The 21522-nt window shown below is 47.2% G+C and overlaps 11 protein-coding genes across 11 annotated transcripts; 5 read left to right on the top strand and 6 right to left on the bottom strand.

The window, feature by feature from the left end:
- Positions 1-409: 409 nt before the first annotated feature.
- On the top strand, positions 410-1301 carry BT62DRAFT_929292 (uncharacterized protein; the record flags this gene model as incomplete). Its single annotated transcript, XM_043185690.1, has 4 exons — positions 410-535; positions 586-790; positions 842-1072; positions 1123-1301. Coding segments are annotated over 3 exons (562 nt in total), but the record flags the coding sequence as incomplete, so codon positions are not given.
- A 968-nt stretch (positions 1302-2269) lies between these two features.
- BT62DRAFT_945497 (uncharacterized protein) lies at positions 2270-3727 on the bottom strand (the record flags this gene model as incomplete). The annotated part of the gene is made up of 8 exons (XM_043187947.1): positions 3625-3727; positions 3485-3560; positions 3320-3423; positions 3060-3267; positions 2926-3000; positions 2703-2870; positions 2444-2646; positions 2270-2390 (listed from the first exon to the last, which is right to left on the bottom strand). Coding segments are annotated over exons 1-8 (1035 nt in total), but the record flags the coding sequence as incomplete, so codon positions are not given.
- Positions 3728-4224: 497 nt separating this feature from the next.
- Positions 4225-7652, top strand: BT62DRAFT_979339 (glycosyltransferase family 2 protein; the record flags this gene model as incomplete). Its single annotated transcript, XM_043189429.1, has 15 exons — positions 4225-4514; positions 4570-4797; positions 4850-5240; positions 5291-5458; positions 5513-5711; positions 5762-6111; positions 6165-6245; positions 6295-6414; positions 6473-6591; positions 6639-6705; positions 6755-6857; positions 6905-6933; positions 6987-7088; positions 7139-7546; positions 7599-7652. The coding sequence occupies 15 exons, from the start codon at positions 4225-4227 to the stop codon at positions 7650-7652; spliced, it is 2709 nt and encodes a 902-aa protein (XP_043042823.1).
- BT62DRAFT_677601 (uncharacterized protein) lies at positions 7579-8955 on the bottom strand. Its single transcript, XM_043181837.1, has 6 exons — positions 8713-8955; positions 8584-8654; positions 8377-8533; positions 8300-8324; positions 7860-8244; positions 7579-7806 (listed from the first exon to the last, which is right to left on the bottom strand). The coding sequence occupies exons 1-5, from the start codon at positions 8826-8828 to the stop codon at positions 7981-7983; spliced, it is 633 nt and encodes a 210-aa protein (XP_043042822.1). The 5' UTR covers positions 8829-8955; the 3' UTR covers positions 7579-7806; positions 7860-7980.
- Positions 8956-9657, bottom strand: BT62DRAFT_677589 (uncharacterized protein). The gene is made up of 2 exons (XM_043181836.1): positions 9402-9657; positions 8956-9351 (listed from the first exon to the last, which is right to left on the bottom strand). Exons 1-2 carry the CDS (start codon positions 9575-9577, stop codon positions 9084-9086), a joined length of 444 nt encoding a protein of 147 aa, XP_043042821.1. The 5' UTR covers positions 9578-9657; the 3' UTR covers positions 8956-9083.
- A 962-nt stretch (positions 9658-10619) lies between these two features.
- Positions 10620-11650, top strand: BT62DRAFT_929284 (uncharacterized protein). The gene is made up of 2 exons (XM_043185689.1): positions 10620-11389; positions 11447-11650. Exons 1-2 carry the CDS (start codon positions 10694-10696, stop codon positions 11483-11485), a joined length of 735 nt encoding a protein of 244 aa, XP_043042820.1. The 5' UTR covers positions 10620-10693; the 3' UTR covers positions 11486-11650.
- Positions 11651-11759: 109 nt separating this feature from the next.
- BT62DRAFT_929283 (uncharacterized protein) lies at positions 11760-13041 on the top strand (the record flags this gene model as incomplete). The annotated part of the gene is made up of 5 exons (XM_043185688.1): positions 11760-11864; positions 11926-12065; positions 12125-12309; positions 12371-12459; positions 12511-13041. Coding segments are annotated over exons 1-5 (562 nt in total), but the record flags the coding sequence as incomplete, so codon positions are not given.
- Positions 12847-16560, bottom strand: BT62DRAFT_888060 (glycoside hydrolase family 2 protein; the record flags this gene model as incomplete). The annotated part of the gene is made up of 21 exons (XM_043182947.1): positions 12847-13105; positions 13158-13594; positions 13650-13767; positions 13815-13858; positions 13914-13962; positions 14015-14089; positions 14147-14225; positions 14278-14490; positions 14539-14553; positions 14608-14701; positions 14755-14792; positions 14915-15033; positions 15086-15122; positions 15187-15654; positions 15709-15725; positions 15782-15867; positions 15930-16029; positions 16082-16101; positions 16163-16281; positions 16332-16362; positions 16411-16560. 21 exons carry the CDS (start codon positions 16558-16560, stop codon positions 12847-12849), a joined length of 2568 nt encoding a protein of 855 aa, XP_043042818.1.
- Positions 16323-18545, bottom strand: BT62DRAFT_1053916 (MFS general substrate transporter). The gene is made up of 10 exons (XM_043178547.1): positions 18434-18545; positions 18359-18380; positions 18198-18305; positions 18073-18148; positions 17934-18032; positions 17731-17882; positions 17308-17679; positions 17138-17254; positions 16948-17088; positions 16323-16900 (listed from the first exon to the last, which is right to left on the bottom strand). The coding sequence occupies exons 1-10, from the start codon at positions 18465-18467 to the stop codon at positions 16717-16719; spliced, it is 1305 nt and encodes a 434-aa protein (XP_043042817.1). The 5' UTR covers positions 18468-18545; the 3' UTR covers positions 16323-16716.
- A 234-nt stretch (positions 18546-18779) lies between these two features.
- Positions 18780-20509, top strand: BT62DRAFT_1073799 (ThrRS/AlaRS common domain-containing protein). The gene is made up of 4 exons (XM_043178968.1): positions 18780-18925; positions 18989-19365; positions 19416-19753; positions 19801-20509. Exons 1-4 carry the CDS (start codon positions 18799-18801, stop codon positions 20468-20470), a joined length of 1512 nt encoding a protein of 503 aa, XP_043042816.1. The 5' UTR covers positions 18780-18798; the 3' UTR covers positions 20471-20509.
- Positions 20302-21422, bottom strand: BT62DRAFT_992354 (uncharacterized protein). The gene is made up of 4 exons (XM_043190335.1): positions 21197-21422; positions 21120-21144; positions 20715-21066; positions 20302-20658 (listed from the first exon to the last, which is right to left on the bottom strand). Exons 1-4 carry the CDS (start codon positions 21394-21396, stop codon positions 20564-20566), a joined length of 672 nt encoding a protein of 223 aa, XP_043042815.1. The 5' UTR covers positions 21397-21422; the 3' UTR covers positions 20302-20563.
- Between the last annotated feature and the right edge of the window lie 100 nt (positions 21423-21522).

Genomic DNA, 21522 nt, shown 5'->3' with positions numbered 1-21522 from the left:
GACAATCACACCAGCGGAATGTCGTCAAGCAACGTGCTACGTATGATTCTCTCGTATTTATCCTGCTCTCTCTGATATTTTTCCATCCTTTAGAGATGTGGTGAGTCCGGTCACATGTCTCGGGATTGCACCAATGCTCCCGTGGAGAACAAGAGAACTATCAGATGCTATAAGTGTCAACAGGAGGGACATGTATGTATTCTCCAACTTGGTCTACGTCGCATGGTGCTGACATTCTCTCTAGTTCTCCAGAGACTGCCCCCAGATGCAGATGGCAGAGATCTAATAAATAATTGTTTACGGATGCCTACCATGCACCTTCTATCTCAAAACATTTATCTACAATTTTTAGTAGAGTTACAAAAGCAATATTTTGCACCAGAAAAAGAGCCGACGGTAGGACCCGGCTGATGAACTTGTTCCGGACTACTTTGCGTTCGCTACCCAAAAGGTCTGCATACCATAGAACTCTTTTCAGCCTACCAAGTTTCCCTTCCTCTGGAGAACAGACTTATCATGAACAAAAATTATTTCCGTGAGGCCAAGGCCCTTCTGATTCCCCACCTGTACTGACCTCGGGTGAAGATACAGGAGGAGCGAACTATACGCCATAGTGTCGGACGTGTCTTCCTACCCCCAGTTCATCCCGTACTGCACCGGTTCGCGTATTTTGCACAAGGCTACTCGTGATGGGACCACCACAATGGATGCAGAACTGACCGTTGGGTTCATGGCCTTCCAGGAGAGCTACGTCAGCAAAGTAACTTGCACGCCCTTCTCATCGGTGGAGGTACGCTCAATAGAATCGTTCCTCGTTTACCTGCAACGCTGAAATGAACAGGCTTTTGCGTCGTCCTCGACGCCTATGTTCAAGTCGCTAAGGACCATATGGCGGTTCCAACCGGCAGGAGAAAAGGAACAAAATACGCTGGTTTCTCTCGATCTGGCATTTGATTTTGTGAATCCGCTGTATGCGTCTTTGTCTTCGGCGTTCTTTGACAAAGTGTCTGGAGGCATGGTGACGGCGTTCGAAAAGAGGTGTGAGGAGGTGTGCAGCCGTGGCCGTGTATAGGTACAGACATTTGGATTATCTGCGCTTCGTGTCATTAAGGCGTGTTCCAGCTCGAGGATACCCTATTGGTGACGAACTAAACCAACGTCGCTCGCGCTCCTTCTCACTGCCTCGTTGCCCAGGGATTGCGCTTCAGCATTAGAACAGCCTTCCTTGTTTCATTGGAGCGGAAACTTCCTGTCAGTAGAGTACCAGGGGTTCGTACCATGATAATAATATTATTTCGAGACTGCTTAATTACCAACCTTGCTGCTATACCCGAAGCAGTCAGTCGCACAATCTTTCGTTGTACAAACAGGAAGCTTCAGCATACAATGGGACTCCGGTACGTAAGTAGTCGTGATTCGCCAATAATAGTTCTATCCGCAGTGGGCGGTATTGCCTATATGAAACCTAGCTATTCAAAATTCGAAATAGGAAGATTCGCTGAGAGGTGCGGTTCGGAAGTTGATAACATCAATGCTTCATTATGGGCGTCCTATATATCTCGTTATGGCACAACATTGAGGACGGGGAGGAGGAGGAGGGCGAAGAGGGTAGGGGTGATGATTAGGATTAAAGTACATTGTAAACGTTAACGATGGTACTATCGTTCCCCGTGACATTGAAAGTCTTACAGAGTTTGAAAATTCATTGCCGTGGCTTCATTTTTTTAATCTTTTTCCTCCGGAGTTTTTGTACATAAGAGGTACAACAAAAGGAAAAAAAAAAATCATTCAATTGCCAGGTTGAGTGATCAAGCACCTACAAATATTTGAGCAGTTATTCCAGCAGTTGAATGGCAATTTTTTCTTTCATTGTATTTCTTAGAAACTTTATATCTACGATACTGCAATATATCACTACCTAAGTACGAAAAGATCAGATGGAAACGATGCGAGAGTGAGGTCACAGCAGCGGATTTTCAAACTTACGGGACTTTCAATGTCACAGGAAACGATAGTACTGGGATTTGTCATTTTTTAAATGATGGTTTACTACTGCTGTACTGTATGCGGAAGGCACTGTACGGCGCACAGGAAGGAACTAGAATAGCCTCCTTCCCCCAATCTATCACTATCTTCGACCAGAAGCAAAAATTGAAACGATACAAGGGACCTCTCAAATGTCACGTGGGCATGTTAGAATAGACTATGGTCTTAGATGCCACATCTGAATACTGTCGCACATTTATAGTTTGCTTTGGGTGCTCTTGGGCGGCGAAGCGGTGAACCCGATTCTGGGGAAATGGCACCGAATGATACCAAACTTCCCTTCAGTTTCGATCACAAGCTCCTCTGAGTTCAAGCCCACCAACTTCCCAATCGTCGGAAAATTTCTCGCTGTGATATCAGTCAGTCAGATAGACATAGTAAGCAACCGGGGCGCAACCGACCAGTATCGTCCGGTGCGATGGAGATGAGGTCGCCCGGCTGGAATCCGAGACGGGCCCCATCCGCAGCATCAAAACCAACAACATCATAAGGTTCATGGGGAGAAGCGGAGATTGAGGTTGCAGCTTCTTCCCCCTGGAATTTGGGCACACCGAACTGCGTCCTAAGAGTATCAAGGTGGTTGGTCATTCTTGAAAGCCACTAGTATTCTGCGTTATTTATAGAGCGTTATCAAAGTGAGCGCCACCGTGACGAACGTTTATGACATGTGGAAACTTGTGCTCGTCGAAGAGGGCTTTAGTTTCGAGCCTCCGGAAGGACTTGACCCAAGAATATACAACGTGAAGAGAGATATCGGCGAGACTGGGAGAAGTAGTGTCGAATAGCCACTCTCTTCCATCGCAGAGTTGTTCCTCAGTCAAGGCCTAGAATAGAGAAAGTTCGAGGGCTATGCTAGAGGTTTTGGAATACAGGGCATACCAGATGTGCTGATAGAAGACTGAGGCACCTCCCGCGCGCAGCCACCATGGCAGGGACAGATATGGGACCACTCATCTAATGTAGGAATAATAATTTAGTGGGATGACAGAGATAGATAATTGAGAGCACTATACCGATGATCGATCCCTAATGAATGCTTCTGGGAACTTCTCCCACGGAAGGAGAGGAGGCGCGAGGGGAAACACTACGCTATCGACATAGTTCTTGGTGAATGTCTTGATAAGAGTCGTGTCTGGGCTGCCGCCCTGCTTTCTCGGAGGAAATATGGTGCCATAGTCCTTAGTGGTAGGAAATCTTCGTTCTAGAGCGGAGCAGATCAAACTGTAGGCGCATTGAGCACAGAGGATCGACATATATGCGAGTGAAATGAAACCTAGTGTCACAGTAGACATCGTTTCCGATGGCCAACACGGGGATGCGCCTGTATCCTAGACCAAGCAGATCCTTGATCTCAGGTCGCGGGAGCAATGAGGCGACCTATTCGTTCATTGAGAGCGGATCAAGTGAAATTGGGGGGTAAGGTGGTTGAAATACTGACATTGACTTTATGATGAGGTACGTTTTTGAGTAACAAGACGTTGTCAACCTTTACTGAAAACGGAGAAGCATCATAACTGTTCCGAACAAGAAGCGGTAGCGTCTCAGCACCGAAATATCAAGACGCTCGAAAGAACCGACCGATATACGACTACAGAAGGGAGCTCGGACATCATGGATGGTACTGCCTCGCGCAGGAAAAGGCGTTTTATGCGGGGCATTAGGCTCCGGTTCAAGATTGCCGGCCACCGGGACAGAAAATAAGTGATAATACAACCGTCAAGCGACTTCATTTGAACTTGCCATTGTTCGAAAATCGAAGACATGAGACGCAAGCGAACGGCGTACTCTTACGGGGGCCACACGGGCGCGTGTAGGAGGACTCCACGGGGGGTAGGCGATTTCAAGTCTTAACGAGTTCTAATGTTATTTACCTACTGAAGGCTACTAACGCTATACAGGCTACAAGAGCCAAAGGAATTCAGGGCCGAGAGGAGCATGGTAGGGCTAAATATAAATAATATATGAATTCGAGTAGTATTGGCGGTCCCAGGGAAGGGTGATCGGGGGCCGAAAAAGCAGTGCCTCTTACCTCGCCTCGTTTCTGTTCGTTGCCAAACACTTTCTTTTAATCTCTGACCTAGCCCTTTCCTAGTCCTTGTTCTCTTTCCATCGCTCGTCGTTGTCGTTGTCGAGCTCGTTGATCTTGTCTTCTTTTCTAGCAGCGAATAGACCTCAATAATGGCTGATCGCCCTCCTGCTTCCAGCACACCCTCTTACAGCGGACACAGCGACTACACTCACAGCGACCCATATGCTGATCCTTTTGCTGACCGTCCTCGCCAGACCCAGTTCTCTGAGCCTGAACGACCATATCATGCCCTTGGTGGCTCTACTCCTCGCCCTTATGAAAGTGCAGCTTCCCTTCCCGACTTCGGCGTTCGAGGCGGCGCTGATGGATATGATGACGAAACACTTGAAAAAGAGCCCTTGAATGCAGGAAACTTCGCAGGGGGCTTCTACCCTCCCAAGTATGTTCTTCATTTCTTGTTTGTTCTCTCTGAGATCTTTGACGTATCGCTTCAGCGTCGATCCCAGTACTTTTGGCGATCCCTATGCCCGCCCACCGTCCGTCATGTCCGTGTCTACCAACGGCGTCGATAGCGCATGGCGCCGCCGCCAGACCATCAAGCGTGGTGTGACGCGTAAAGTCAAACTCACCAACGGAAACTTCATCGCTGAGTACCCTGTTCCGACACCTGTTTTCAGCGCGGTAGAAGCCAAATACGCGTCTACCCAGACAACAGAGTTCTCGTGCGTCATCCGCAGTATCCATTAGATTAGCCCTCATTGACTCTTTGTTCAGCCACATGCGATACACCGCGGCCACCTGCGATCCCGATGAGTTCACTGAAGAGAATGGTTGGTCTCTCCGGACAAAGATGTACAACCGAGAAACCGAAATTCTCATTGCGGTCACCTCTTACAACGAAGATAAGACCCTCTATGCCCGTACCCTTCACGGTGTCATGTTGAACATCCGTGACATCTGCAAGACTAAGCAATCAAAGTATTGGCGTCGTCAGGCCGAGGAAGGAAATCCGGCGTGGCAGAGAATCACTGTCGCTCTCATCGTTGATGGACTCGAGGCAATGGACAAGAGTGTCCTTGATATTCTCGCCACCGTCGGTGTCTACCAAGATGGTGTCATGAAAAAACAAGTAGACGAAAAGGACACTGTTGCTCATATATTCGAGGTATGCCAACAACTCTCTCGACGAATTCCGTCTGTTTATGCTCTATATAGTACACAACCCAACTTTCCGTCGATGCTACGCCTCAACTAGTGCTTCCCCAGGCCGATGACCCCAACAACTTGGTTCCTGTTCAGATCATTTTTGTCCTCAAGGCGAAGAATCAGAAGAAGATCAACTCTCATCGTTGGTTGTTCAATGCCATTGGAAAAATGTTGAATGTACGTGATCTTATCATTTTCTGATGTTCAAATATGTTAACGCCGCACATATAGCCCGAAAATTGTGTTCTCATCGATGCTGGGACTAAACCCGGTCACAAGTCCATTTACTATCTATGGGAGGCCTTTTACAATGATCCCCACTTGGGTGGTTGCTGTGGTGAAATCCATGCCATGATTAAGGGTGGCAAAAAGCTCCTCAATCCTCTCATTGCTGCTCAGAACTTCGAGTACAAGATGTCGAACATCTTGGGTACGTCTCTTACTTGATTTAATTAACTCTTGTATCTCATTATGCCGCAGACAAGCCCTTGGAAAGTAGTTTCGGTTACGTTTCTGTGCTTCCGGGTGCTTTCTCGGCGTATCGCTTCCGTGCCATCCAAGGCCGACCCCTGGAGCAATACTTTCATGGTGATCACTCTCTTGCCGACCGCCTCGGGCCAAAGGGTATATACGGCATGAATATTTTCACGAAGAACATGTTTTTGGCTGAAGATCGTATTCTTTGCTTCGAACTGGTCGCAAAGAGAAACGATAGGTGGGTCCTAACGTACGTCAAGCCGAGTAAGGCCGAGACGGACGTGCCCGAAACAGCGGTTGAGTTGATTGGCCAACGTCGTCGTTGGTTGAATGGTTCATTTGCTGCTTCTGTGGTAAGAGTATTACCACCTTTATACACAGTCCTTCCGTCTCACAATTCTATCAGTATGCTCTGGTCCATTTCTTCGCTTTTTACCGGTCTGGTCATGGTATCTTCCGCATGTTCTTTCTACACATTCAAGCATTCGTACGTTCACTCCGTAACAATAGAATGCATCTGGTCTGACGTCATCTAGTACAATATCTTCTCCCTGGTCTTTACCTGGTTCTCTATGGCGAATATGTGGCTTACATTCAGTATTATTATCGATCTATGTCCCGACCAGGGTATTATCATCTTTGGTACGGCGACAGTGGTAAGTTGCTCGAAAAACAAATCGTTCGAATATCTGTTGAACGTGCTACTTCACGCAGACTCATTGGGTTAATCTGGCTTTGAAGTGGATTTACTTGTCCTTCTTGGCGCTGCAATTCATCTTAGCCTTGGGTAATCGGCCAAAAGGTGAACGGATGGCATATACTATAACTTTATGGTGCGCACACTTGTGTTCGCCGTCGTAGCCTGCTAAATTATCTTCAGGGTGTTTGCCATATTGTCATTATATCTTCTCGTTTGTTCCTTCTGGTTAACCGCCAAGGCATTTTCGGTGTGTTTTGTTGATGCCTGTCCGGTGCGAACGCTGAGTTATCGTGTAGAACATCAGCAGTGACTTGCAGAACAAGACGACGAGCCAAGTTATCGCTTCATTCTTTACACCACCTATCGGTGCGCTAATAGCGGCAATGGTATCGACTTTTGGTGCGTTTGCTATTTGAGGGTCAAGAGACGGTCTAATCTTCTTCTAGGTATCTACATGATTGCATCATTCCTATATGTGGGTCCTTTCCTCTCGCCTTAATACCTATCTCTCTGACACGTCGTGATCAGCGCGATCCCTGGCACATGTTCTCCAGCTTCATCCAGTACCTACTCATTGCAACCAGTTTCACCAACGTCCTCAACGTGTACGCGTTCTGCAATTTGCATGATGTGTGTCTTATTATTAGAGTATATCTTGTGCCTACTAACCTGTACTTCAGGTCTCTTGGGGTACCAAGGGTAGTGACAAGGCGGAGGCCTTGCCATCTGTGTCGTCAAAAAAGACCGAGGGCGTGGACGCTCCGGCCGTAGAAGATACAATCAAGCCGCAGCAAGATGTTGATGATGCGTTCAAGGAGACGGTCACTAGGGCCATTACAAAGGTGAAAACCGTAGAGGTAGCGGAGAAGCCAACCATGGATGATCAAAACAAGACCTTCCGAACACGTTTGGTTGCAATGTGGATGCTCAGTAACGCCGGACTGGCCATTGCGATCGAAAACCTGAATGGACTGCCAAATGAATCGGACCCGGAGGCGGATGAGGCACACCTTAGAACTAAGCAAAACACTTACTTCGCTATAATCCTTTATTCAACATTCGGTCTTTCGCTGGTGCGATTCATAGGCGTAAGTTATTGTTTCAGTGGCGACGCGATTCTTCATTGTTCATTTTTCCTAGTGCTTGTTCTACTTCTTCAAGCGGAATATGTTCAGGTGCTGTCGCAGGAACTAGAACCGTAACTCTGTTATCTCTTGGATTCATACATCGGACGTTATTGTGCAGTGCAAATGCTTTCATCGAATCTCCTCTGTCGCGTATGACTTCCCTATTTCGCTATCGATTATGGGTCATGCCTCCTAGCGAGGTAGAAGTCCTAAAACTAGGTCTATATATATATTAGCATTAGTCGTGGCTGGGATGTACGTTTATTCATGATACCTGAACATCGAGAAAAGTTGTTTTTGAAATTGCAAGATGAGAGCTCTGTTCACTGGGAATAACATCTGCCGTGATAGTAAGGTCCAAATAGTACAAGCAGCTGGGATATAACTGCTCAGTCTCACGAATACATTCCCGCATACTCATCCCTGTCATCACGTCCAACATCCGTATTACTGGGTGGAATGAACATTGGCACAAATGACCCAGAAGGACCCCTAGCATTCATATGTACAAGTAACTCTTGTATTTCCGGCGGCAGATGATCTGGATCAACGTTCAACCCATTCACACCGTCTTGTAGAGGGCCTGGAAATGGCGGTGGTGGTGACTCTCCTTCAGACCGGCGCATCAGCGCCTGTCGGCACATAGGACACGAATCATGCTGTATGATATGAATGCTTTGCATCCAAGTATTATACATAAAGGCAGAAGCTCACCGAGTCCTGAATCCACCGGGTTATACTAAAGGGAGGTTAAACATGGAACCAAAGAAGAAATCAGCATGGGACTCAACTCCCTTCTGCAGAATAGATGACCACATTGCCACTCTTGTGAAAGTCGGGCCACCCCGAGTTCCTCAATTGGGAGCGCCGGTGAGTCCATCGCTATTGCCATTTCTTCCTCAGCAAGCAGGGTCGAAAATGGTGTCAAGCATATCGGACACATTGAATCTGAGCAACAATGAGACGTTGAGCACATCAGCACTTTTTGTGTTGCGAACCCTTGTGTCCTAAATCTGTTACTTGTTTCTCTGTGAGCCGAGGTAGATTGTAGACCAAGTCCTGAATTTGACTGTACAAGTTAAGCTTCACTTCAAAGGACGGAATATTAAGGCCAACAGCCAACATACCTTTGCGAAAGTTGATGTCCCTCTGAAGACAGCGCCTCGAGCCGCCGCAAGATGGCCTCTCTAATCCGCTCTCTGAACTCGTTGTACAGATCCGACTCTTCCGTGGAATGCTCCATATTCGACCGCACTGGAACAGAAATGGGACGAGAGGGAAAAGGTTGGAAGTGAGGAAAGCACGCGTCAGCTAAATCACGTGTATTAGAAATTCCGAGTTGTCACATTGATAGTACAGACAGCGACAAAAAATAAGATGCATGCTAGACAACAATGATGATATGCTTGTAATTATATCGTACAAGTGCGCCCCAGATATGACCAGGAATGGGACCAGCCTGCCATGAAGATGATAAAATGTGGTGGTGAGGTCAAATCTAAAACGGATTCTCGTCTTCGTCAACATCCACGGTCATCTTAGCCTGCTCCTTGATATCAGTGTCGTCGGCTTCACCATCACTCGCGCTCCCTTCCTTTTGAACGAATAATTGAACGGGTTTGGCCCCCCTGGAATCAGATTGTAAGGTTGAAAAATAGCCAAAGCAGAGATAAACATACTTGGTGAAGTGCTTCTTCTTGGCGTCGGACAGTTTCTGGCTGCAGGGCGTCATCATGTTGTCTGTTGGAGAAACAAAGTTGGGCTTTCTACGATAGGTCAGTCACAGCTAATCTATCAAGCAACCAGCACTGCTCACAAGCTCTTTGCCATTTTCTTTGCCAACAATGCCCTTGCACCCATTCCTGGCGCCTGGTTCACGACGTTGCCTAACGGAGCTTGTGGCATGACGACGTGAGCGGCTTGCGAAGGGTTGTGGAGAGGCTGAATAGGAGTGGCATCAGGAGAGTCATTGGGCATCGATGTGGAAGACATGGTGAACAACGGCAGCAATGCAAGCAAGGAAACGGGATGGTGGTTGCAGAGAAAGAGGCGGTGGGAATAGCCAAGTTCGAACACGCCCCGAAAAAGTCTTTCCAACATCACGTGGCCGTTATTTCAGCGGCTCTCCGCCCATCACCATCGATACATGGAAAAGTCTTTCTTGTTTCTCCCTCCAGAGGTTCTACTGTCTATATTCTATATTCTTCACTTTAGAACACTTATAAGATGCAGACAAGTATCTCCCTTACAATGATCACTACTCTTATTTGACTGGTTAGTGAAAGATTTGCTGCAAGGCCCTCGAAATCATAGACAACTCAGCATCACTCAAATACAAGATACATCTCGGCTTTAATGGTCTTGAGGATAATAACAGTGGCCATTCGTCGTAAGAACTGTTTGAAAAAGTTCAGAAGCATCACAGTGCTTGGCAGAATTTTAAATATTCTGAGCTGTTGCTGTTTCCACGTGCTGGGAATGCATGGGAACTCATAGGCAATGTTTTTGCCATTCACGTCCCTCAAGTTGGCTTTACTTTTAATCAAGTACCCTCGGCTTTGCGTGGAGTCCATGAAAAATGCTGGACCGTTGCAAGCGCGAAAATTGGGGTCGAGGTAGAGGATTTCTCTATGGATCGATCCCAAGATCTACTGGTGGTCTTGCAGACCAAACGTGCGCAGTATGTTGCTGGTTCTTCTTGTGATTATATTACACAAGGAACGACTGCCTATTCCCTGTACACATATTGACAATGTCGACTGGCGACAAACATCCACTAGCGCATCGGCATGTTTTGGAGATCGTGAAACTGGAGAAGGACTCCGAGATTTTGCATGATATCCGCATATTTGGCGATCTACTCGGTGTTCTCTTCACTGCGGTTGAAGGCGATATTTCCAACCTTGTAATATGGAACTGGAAAACCGGTTGCATCAAGAAGGTTATTCCACCTCTTTCAACAGAGAGCTAAAGAATGCTTTTAAGCTCATTACTCTTTAGCACGTTACTGGGACAATGTTGGAATTGCAAACCTTCATCCTCCTGACGGAAGACATCTTAATGATAGGGTCTCTGCAAATAGATGGAGAACCTACTCCGAATCTGAAAATGTATCATCTCGATGGAGAAGATTACGTTGCAAATGACAACCTGGAAACCATAGCATTTCTGTGTGCCCTCGCCTTCCCACTTCCGAAAGATGGTGTGGACGTTGAAATTCGCCTTTTCTCCGACCCTCCGCCCGCAAAGCCGAATCAAAGTGATGGACTTTTTACGACGTGCCACGACGACAGGCTTTTGGTCATTGGCTACAACGCTTATGTCAATGACACGGAAACAGAGTATTATTCCACCTTTGTCCCACTGTCGTCCTTGATGGCCATGGTAAGGGGAAGCCTCGCAGGTACGGATTCGGATCGAATCATAATACCACACTCTGAATGGGCACACCATACGGAGGTAACCACGTCGTTGTTCTCGGATGTGTGGATTTCCGTCGTGCACGGGATGAGGGCTATCACCCACGAAATCGACGGCACGCTTATCAGGGCCAGAATACTCGATTTCAATCAGTATGCGATCCGAAAGGATCTTGAGGAAGGACGAGCGACGATGAGCAATTACGAGATCATAGGCGCGGAGACGCCTGCTGTTCGGGTAAATGAGAAGTTTCTCAAGGATGGCGACGGATATATCAACTCGAGCGTGAAGCAGCCTTATCGTGTTGTGTCCAGGGACCTGCCCACGAGCATCCGGGAGAATGTCACAGATCTGATGCTAACCGACGACTCTGTCGTCATGGTGGTGCGTCCCTATGCGTCCCTCTACGTGCACGTTGCTGCTTATTGAAATTTTCCGCAGCTGAGGGAGGGCGAGATGTTTGGCATCCTGTCGTTCTGAACAAGTGGACGGGTTAGGTTTAAAAATGTCAAGGAGGTGATGCGCTGGTCGTGCTGCAGGTTACGTTACTTTACTCTTACGATGGCCTGGGGTGGCGTTAGCAGTCGGATATTATATGTAAAGGCCGGTATTGGCTGGAGGATAGGAAATTGGATTATATTGGGCCTGGCTAGGTGTTGCCTAAATGGGATGTGTTACAGATCGTAATTCTTCTTCTGCTCTCCCGGACAAATAATAATATAATAATAAAGGGGCTTTTCTTCTTTCCCCGTTCACATCCCTGCTGCCTTTCCTTTATTTCTCTCCTTTTCACCATCCATGCCTCCCGCTGAGAATCTCAAGAAGCGCAAGATCGCTGTCCTCGGTGCTCGTTCAGTAGGTGAGCTGTTCCTGTTCGACGCACACGACCAGAGTCTCACCCGCTCACGCTCATACGATAGGGAAATCTTCCCTCATTATACAATTCGTGGAAAATCGTTTCGTTGAAAACTATTACCCTACCATCGAGAGCACCTTTGCTAAGAGTGTCAGTTTCAAGGGCACGGAGTACGACTGCGAGGTCATCGACACTGCGGGACAGGTGCGATGACCGTCGGATCATGCTAGCGCACCTACCAACTCACCTCTGCCTTTGTCTAGGACGAGTATTCTATCCTCAACTCGAAACACGCAATAGGAATTCATGGCTATGTTCTCGTATACTCTGTCACATCGCGGAGCTCCTTCGACATGATCCAGGTTCTGTATGATAAAATCGTTGACTTTTGTGGGGTGACTGAGATTCCGTGCGTGGTTGTGGGCTCCAAGGGTGACCTGACGATGAGGTGAGTGCGGTGAGTGCTCCGCAACGAGCCAAGTAATGACACAAACGTACTTCATCTTCAGGCAGGTGCCCACCGAGGATGGGGAGCGGCTTGCGCAGGCAAACAATGCAGTCTGGGTTGAGACTAGTGCAAAGGATAATATTAATGTTGGCAAGTGTCGCACCTGTACATTCGTCGTTGCTTTTACTCAACGTCTCGCAGGTAAAGTCTTTGATCTCTGTTTGGGGGAGGTCGAAAAACATTCGCCGACTAAGCAAGGCGAGCCGCCGGCCAGTCGCTGCGTTGTAATGTAGACGCTTCCTCCTCGAGCTACCCCCGTGCTATTCAATATGGATGGCTTTCTCCAAGTATGGCATGTACTTTATGTCTTTCTCATGGCTACAAAGGACTACTAGACCTTTTACTCTTATGACTACAGCTTATGTTCCCTTTCCATCGTATATTCTTCGTACCTGTAAGTTAAGAACCCGTACCATAGCATCCTTTTCAATTCCTTTAAAAATCCTACTGTTACAGATCGTACAAATTCACATTCATTCACGCCGAACTGTCTCCCAAGAATCTCGCCTTCACCGCGCGACCTTTCAGCCCCACTGCCCGCACCACCTGTGGATCTCCAGGCACAAGATCGATGGCTTGGTCACTAAATTTCACATACTCATCATCGATGTCGAGTACTATTCCCTTCACGGGCTTCTTCGTCGATAGTGTGATCGTTTCACCGTCTTGGGCAATCTCGGCTTTCAAGCCAACATCCTCAAGCGCCGGGAAATCAATGAACTTGAATGGTTCCGGCCTGAACTGATATCAAACAGAGCTCTATTTCCACATTAATGAAGATCACACACCAGTTCGAGTATCTTGCCATGATTTCTCCTACCTTGTCCAGCAGACGAGCCGATACGATGATAACCCTGGGCACTTCGCTCCACTTTTTCCTAGTGTGTACACCCGGCACCTCTCCTTGGAATAGCTCGGTGCTTGAATTCGGCGCCAATACCACCTCCTTGGCCCAATGATGGGTCCACTCAGAATGCAAATCAAAGGAAGTTACATCGAGGGTCGCCTTCTTTTCAAAAAGTGTACTGTTTGTACCCCAGATCTCCAGGATGGTATCGATTGTAAACTTGGCAGCTGACCGATAGTCTGGGTACGTTTCTTTTTCCTTACGGGTCATCCCAACGGTGTAAGGCCGCAGTTCTCGAGCAACCGTAAAGTATGCTGGCTTGGGTCTGAGGAAGTAATCCACGATGGCCCACGAAGTTGTTGGCCAACAGTCATTAATCTATAGATTCAGTTGAACAAACAGAACAGGCTTGGAACGAACTTCGAGAACTGACCTGCCACACGAGAGCGCCCGAAGTATATTCCCTTCCCTTACCACGCCAATTTCTCCTCCAGAGTCGATATGCTGATGCGAGCGTTTCGGCCTGCATCACTTGTGTATAGTATACATAGCTGTGGTTGTAGGTCGGGATTATGAATTGTGCAGCTGGATAGCTTACCTTTCCATTTCAAATGAATGTTTAAAGTTTTCAACCAAGTATAGCTGCCGACTAGGTCAAAAACTGGGCTTCCTATTGCTCCCTTACACCGGTCCTTACCTCCAGCCGTCTTTCAAATCCTGCCGCCTTGTTATGATTGCTATTGACTCTACACAGTCCGTGAGGAGCTAGCCAGGACATAACATAACACAATTATCCACCTGGATTGTGGGTAGCGTTGCGATTTGTCACCACCAAGCCAATAGTCAACCGTACGAAGGTCGGGGTAACCTTCCCTGCAATAAAAGACATTAAGACCGTAGTCCCTAGTGACCGAACGACATGAGACGTACATGCCAAATTCTGATACGAAGCGGCCGGCAAGGATGTCCCAGTTGTGCCATGGCTCTTGTGATCCGTGCCAGACGTTCCCTACGAACCAGCGTGTCGACAATACACAGAAACGAACGCCGAGGAAACATACACTGATGGAGATCCCCATACTTCTGGTCTCCAGTATCCTTACCAAACCCACTATACGGCGATGATCGATGGTAGTATACGTCAGAGAACTGTTGCACAATGGAAGGCAATACACGCTCATAAATATGGCGCGCAGGAAAGTTTGTCTTTCGGAAGTCAGATTCCTCGTCCGAGTAATCCAGCTCTAAATTGAGAGATTCTGCAATCTGGTAATCTTTTTGCCGATTCAGATAATAGCAAGAAGATGAAGATGGAAGCGAACCCTCATTGTTTCCAGCTGATAGATGATGGAAGTCAGACGGCATAAGATAAAGAAAGCAACCAAACAGACCGAAAATAACAATGGAAGGATGGTGACGAAGCCTCTTTACATTCTGTACTGCTTCCTCCTCTACAGACTCAAGGAAAGAATCGTACGCAGGGTACTATATGTGATGATGTTGTGAGCTTAGGTGGATAATTAATTCAAAATTCATACCTGACCGCAACCAAACATGAAGTCTTGCCAAACAAGGACTGACACCCAGTAAGATTAGCTTCTGAGGCGTATCCAAGATTAGCGGATTTCGACTTACTTCCGAATTCTACCGCACGGCGTCAGAAAAAAAAAACACCAAAAAAATGCCAGTATAACATACCATCGCATGTGTCATAAAACGAGTCGTGTTCGTAGATGCCTCCTCCCCAAACGCGAATCATGTTCTGATTACCATCGACCAAAAGTTGCAGCCAAGCTCTGTATCTCTCAGGCGTCATACTGAAGAAACTTGAGTCCTACTATCATCTCCTCTGTCAAGAAGTTTACTCACGTTGTTAAGAAAGAATCGGCCGGAATCCAGTTCGACCCTTTGCAAGAAGGAGAAAGAAAAGATCGGAGACAACTCTCTTACTGCAGTGTCTACCTACTTACCTCCACAGAAAATGCGGATGTTGTTAATTTCGAACAAGAAGGTTCTACCTTCTTGATCAGCCAATGGGTCTTGTATCACTCTAACGCGTCGACAAGCAATCTTCTGTGCCCTTCGGTCAAGAATATTTCCCCCCAAATCAGTGATTTCGACCTCGGCAGTGTACAACGTCTGTCTTCCGTATCTTATGGGATACCATAACTCCAGGATTCCTGGCTCGAACTGAAATGATACGGTACCCCGGCCGGTGTTGGTGGGTATCTTGTTTGAGGATATTGAAATGGAACCATCGGGTGCCTTGAGGACAAACGACGCAAAACCCGGCACATTCTCTGACAAGGTAAAGCTAGCGGAAAGGTCGACACTTAAGGATTCTGAAACACGCGTCCTGACGTCCAGATCAGTTATTCGACTTTGGTACGTCTGGAGATAAACGGGCTTCCATGGTCCGACGGTCATGAGAGTCGGGCCTTCATAAATGGTGTCAAATGACCTCGTTTTGAGTTATCGCTCGAAGAACGTACCCCAGTCCCACCCGTAACTGAGAAATGACCATATCTCAGCACAGTGATGAAATAAATATCAAACTGAACTGACTTGTATTGGGCTTTGCGAACATGAAGACGACTAGAGTCACCATTCCACAGGTTGAGTTTTTCGTGTTGCCCCTCGATTTCTCTTCCCTGGGATGAAGAAGCTTAACTGAGTAATTGTATCCGGTGACTCGAGATTGAGTCGGACGGACCTTGCAGAAGGCGCTTTCGAAGTCAAGGACCAAGGCATTAGTGCCTACTTTCAGAAGAGACTTCACAGGCGCTCTGTATGCGGTAAACTGATTCTCGGCGCTGAATTCATTCATAAGGAGTTATAAGAATGGTTTCAAAACATTGTGCTCACGATAGGATCTTTTTCTCGTTCTTGAAGCAATTAAGACTGTTCAGTATGCATGCAAACCAGTAGGAAAATAATGAGTGCTACCAAAGACACGCTGGCAAAAGTGTCCAGGCCATCAAACACAAGGTCAGCGTTAGGCGCTATAAGTTCGTCTTCAGTCACTTCAAAGACGGCCTTGAAGGACCATGAGCTCTCGCCAATCCCTTGAAGCGGTATCAACGACACGATTTCAGTACCGAGTGTTCATGCCTACACTGTACATCCCACTCATGCAGGCCGATGAACTTGAAAGAAAGGATCAGATAACACAAGCTCAATATAAAGAATCGTACTGGATCAGATATCCTCTTGTATTTCAAGAGTTCAACATGAATGGTAGTCGGAAATTGAGTTGCTTGCAGCCATTCATCATCTTTTGTACCTTCGCCGCCCCCAATTTGAGTAAATGACCAGTTTTTCAAGTGGCGGATAACTGTACTCATGGTTCGAGGAGAAGATGAGAAACCCGAATGACATCGTAAAGCCAAATAATGTCGTCGCGCGATCGTGACCACCGTTGTCTAAAAATGATATCATATACCAAGGTGATACCGATATTTCGCCGTTCGGCCCTCCAATACTGTGCACCAAGGTACGTACTACAATAGGTATCTGTATCCTCTCTTAGATCCTATCTCTACTTCCCGTTTCTCTTCGCAAGCATTCAGCGCTGCCAAGTGTCGTTTGAATAACCAGCACATCGTTAATCCTGAACCGCTCGTCAAGATACAGACGGTAAACGATTTCGAATAAGTCGGTTCCCATGACTTCGGCCACAAGTAACTATTTCATGGTGACACTTGTATAAAAATTCAAGAGGCAGCACTTACGATCCAAGCACATTTCCCAAAGACGATACAGTATTGATCAATGCGAGAGCCACAGCCCGCTTGGCTGGTGGCCTAGCCACAGATCCACTGGCCCAGGCAAGAAAACAAATGAACCCCGCATACGACTGAGCTTGGAAAAATCTGAAGAAGAAAGTTGTGGAAGAGCAAATCAACAGTCCAAGCGACGTACAGGGATACATATCTCGCCGCAACGTTCATGGTTGACATGGCCAAAAGGAATCCAAAAATGCCAACCAAGAAAGAGCCCGATAGGTGCCAGAACCGTTCGGCAGTGTAATCCGAGTGTCTGGAGAATAGAATCAGCACCATAAGGACGCATTGAGAACAACATCTGCGTACTTGGACACACAAACTGCAACTACGGTAGCAAAAACCCAAGGTGGCACACAAAGCAGTAAAGTTATCGTGGTGGAATATCCCAGAGTTGACATAAGGGTCGGAAAGAATACATTGAAGCTCAGAGATACATTGAAGGCGATGAGAGCAATGGCTAGCCACCACACTTTTCCGTCCGTCAGCGCGAGTTGAAGTCCACTGACAGGTTTCTTTTCATCTTCGACCGACCCGTGGTCTTCTTGCATTCGTCTTTGTGCTAAGGCCTGTTCAGCAGGAGTCAACCAACCGAATGATGTTTCAGGAAAGTCCGGAAGTATAAATATAGCGCATATAGCCACAATTACGGTTAGGCTACCCTCAATGAAGAAAAGCCATCTGCACGAGAAATCAGAGTAGAACAAAGGCAGGAAAAGAAAGTTCTCCAACCTCCATGCAGCGTAGCCTAACCGACCTTCCATGCTGTCAAGAATAGCGGAGGCAATCAAGGAGCCAAAAGCGTTGCTCACAAGACTTCCACATGCAAGTAGGGCAGTTCTTTGTGAGAGCTCGGTGCGTTTGTACCATTTTGAGATGAGAAACTACCGGAGCCTTCAACACTGAACCGAGCGGTTAAATAATTGAGGACTAACTAAAGCACCGGGAAAGAAAGCGGCTTCCACGAAGCCGAGAAAGAATCGCGTGCAAATGGCCCCCAAAAAGCTGCGGATAATTAGTTTTGTAGAAGAGAGCTGGCTGGAGGACGTGCTTGGTTGTGAATCCTGTCATGACTGATATCCCACCCCATATTATCATGCATGTAGGCAAGTATAAAGAGGGCTTTCCGATGTAGTCAAGAAACATATTTCTGGGTGTCATGAGTGGTTGAACGCGGATCGTTTAGCAGGGAGACACACGAAGGTATTTGCATGATGATATATCCAATGTATAACACAGATAAGATGCTCGCAAACTGTGTGCCTCTGAGGTTGAGATCCTCTTCGAATCCCCGAAGCCTTGCAGCGCTGCAAGGATGCTCAATGAGATACCGCCCTAGAATTCATGCCGGGATTATTACGATGCATTGTTTCGGTCAATGACTGAAAGAAAGAGTCAGGATTTTACGAAGCTGTGAAATCAGATAGAAGAATACAATTGAGGACGTATATCAGCACCAGAATCGACATTCGTCTATCGACCTTGCGTAGGAGGTTTCTTTCCAGCGCCTGCCGGGTTTCTTTTCCACCAAATTCTACGTCGGGGTCGCACGGATCCACGATAAGAGCATCGTCTGTATTGAGGCAATTGGAAGTCAATACTCAAGGATCGTATCTCGATAAGTTAGGACTCACCTGAGTGATGCGATAGTAGCGATAGCTGCTCTTCACCATCCTCTAGAGGAGAATTGTAGTCATTGTAGGCCATTCAACAAGTAGGGGGGATAACCAGGTGTCCATCGTGGCAGCGAGGCTCGTCAGAAGTTTCCCACGGCTTCTTTCCTTCTCCCCATTTGATACAATGGCTGCTACAGCTCTTCTTCTGCCGCCAACGATACCACCTGAATATCACAGGATTATTTCTCCAGCATTACGTGTCAGTACAGACCCCCGGGTTCCTGTCCCAGTGGGTCTTTTGGCTTGTCAACGTACTTTATCTCCTCGTATCGCGCTGAGCAATCTCCATTGATTCATTTGCCTCCTTGGCCCAGGCGACCCTCTACTGCGAGAAATAGAGACAACAGTTGTAAACTGCGTTGTATCGCAGCCAGTGCTACCACAAGCAGGAAAGAAAACCAAGAAGGCTGTTCTTGCGCCGACATTACCAGATGATCCTATGCTGGAAGTTGTTTTGCATGACACTGTAATATTTCCAGAAGGGGGAGGACAGCCTACGGATACTGGAATCATCTCCACTCTGGATGGTGCAGTCTGGAGCGTCATTCAGTCCAAAAGACACGGAGGTCATGCCGTTCACTATGTCCGTGTCCCGAATGGCAGCTTGGATGCTGCCTTGATTGTCTTTTCACCTGGAAACAAAGTCACAGCCGCTCTTGATCGAGCTGGATATGATAGAAGATATGACCATGCAAGTCTTCATTATCGTTTATAATATAATCGGTCTTACACCCATGTCAGATGTCAATGCATACATCTCAACATCTTCTTTCGGCCCTTCTGGAGAGTTATCTGAATCTACCTACACTCTCGTGGTCTTTGACAAGCTATCCAGCCCCTTGTTACGTCGAAGTTCCTCGAGGCATGACGGCTGAAGAGATTCAGTCTATCCAGGATGAAGCTAATAGACAAGTATTCGAAGGAAGAAACGTCCACATTGAAGTTGAAGAATTAGAGCTAGGGAAAGAGACCAAAGTTCCCAAGATAGAGAGCGGACGCGCGGTAGGCAGAGGTCTACCTGATGACTACACTGGAGGAGTCAAACGAATAGTTGTTATTGAGGGTGTTGATAGAAACCCGTAAGTAACAGGTTACATGTATGAAATTCCTGGCTAACACCTGCTAGTTGTTGTGGCACCCATCTGCCGGGCATCAACAACCTCCAGCTTTTTCTTTTACCTCATACTGACGCGCTAGCCCGCTCGTCCACTACTTCTGCGCGGTTATATTTTCTCTCCGGACCGCGCCTCATCATATATTTATCCTCGACACACACACTCCTCGCAAGTGCTGCATCCAGTCTAAGCTGCGGTGCCCCGTTGGTCCCGGAACGTGTGAATCAAGTTGTCGATGAACGGAAGAGGGCAGAAAAACGTGTTCAGGACGTCGAAAACGAGGTGGCAGCTTTCCTGAGTCGAGACTTATATCAAGAACTCTGCTCTACCGAAGATGAAGTGTTCAGAAAACACATCCATCGCACTGACGATTCCGGTAATGCCCTTGGATTTCTGTCGATGATCAGTGCTACATTTTTGGATGCCCTGAAGGAGACTCTTGCGGTAAAGCGGTCTGTTATCATCTTTTCATCGTCACCCTCTTCCCAGACTAGTTCGAGTACTACTGTTGTGATGATTATTGGATCGGACGACAAATTGGTGAAGGAGGTGGGGGATATCTTGAAGGTTAAGTTGGGAGTCAAGGGCGGTGGTAAAGGATTAAAGTGGAGTGGCAAATTTACAGGCGTATGGAAAGACAGGGACAACGCCGCGATGGAGGATGTACTGGCTAGTATATAATGCATGAAATAAATGATGATGGTACTACACTGTACAGTGAAGGATACGTAATGCTGTTGAATAATTAAAATAAGCAAAACAGAGGGGTCCATTCTACTTGGGCTCGTCTTCAACGTCTCTGGTAAGATTGCTGGTAGCGTCATCAGCCTCGTTACCGGCTTCATTGACTGCGACATTGTCTTCGCCAGCTAGGAAATCAAAAGTTGAAGTAATAACATGGATAGAATATAAACGCAAAACATACCCATGGAGTTGTCCCTGTCGCTCTCATTCCAACTCATGTCACCTTCAGATGGTGAGTCCGACTCGGCGTCGGTGAGGCCCCACTCGCCTTCAAAGTCATCCCTTTCCTGCATCTGCCAGGTCCTGTACATATCCAGGTCCATTTCGTCGACTGGGGAGTAATCGTCTGGGTCGATGTCAATCAAGTCCTCATCCACCTCGATGAAATCTTCGTATTCAACTTCGCCATAGAATGCCTCGTCGTCCTCGTCGTCATTTGGAATGTACTCCCCGCCATCAGAAGATTCATCGTCCGATTCCGAAGGGGGCCGTATGTCAAGAAATATATGACGACAAGTAGGGCAGCTACCATGCTGGAGCAACATGCATTAGCACACATGGATAAGCAAAATACTAAAGCACTAACCAAAGTACGGATCCATTCTGTCAAGCTATCATGTCATTCAGCCAAGTACTCCAGGGAGTGCAAGACGTTAAACTCACTCCTTCCTGCAGAATATGTGCCCGCAACCATCGAGTTTGGTGACACCGCAATCAGGGGCCAGATTATCACCGTCGTCGAAGAAATCAGAAAAAGGTATCAGGCAGATAGGACACGAGTCTTGCAGAGGTACTGTATGCTTTTCGAGGACGACGAGACTCTGGATGAGCTGACCCACCCGTTGACAATGATGGTGGTCCATGTTCAACGACGCGCGCCATCACGTGCAGGCATTCGTCATGTTTGATGCACGTGCCTTATTTCAAATTTCCGAAGTTCCTCCTCATAGTAGGATTATTACCCCCCACAAGCATCGTGCTGCAAAAAA

This window comes from Guyanagaster necrorhizus (genome assembly GCF_019112545.1).
Source record: "Guyanagaster necrorhizus MCA 3950 unplaced genomic scaffold BT62scaffold_6, whole genome shotgun sequence".
Classification (NCBI taxonomy): Eukaryota; Fungi; Basidiomycota; class Agaricomycetes; order Agaricales; family Physalacriaceae; genus Guyanagaster; species Guyanagaster necrorhizus.
Note: the sequence above shows the minus strand (reverse complement) of the source record. Positions and strands in the feature narration are given on the sequence as shown.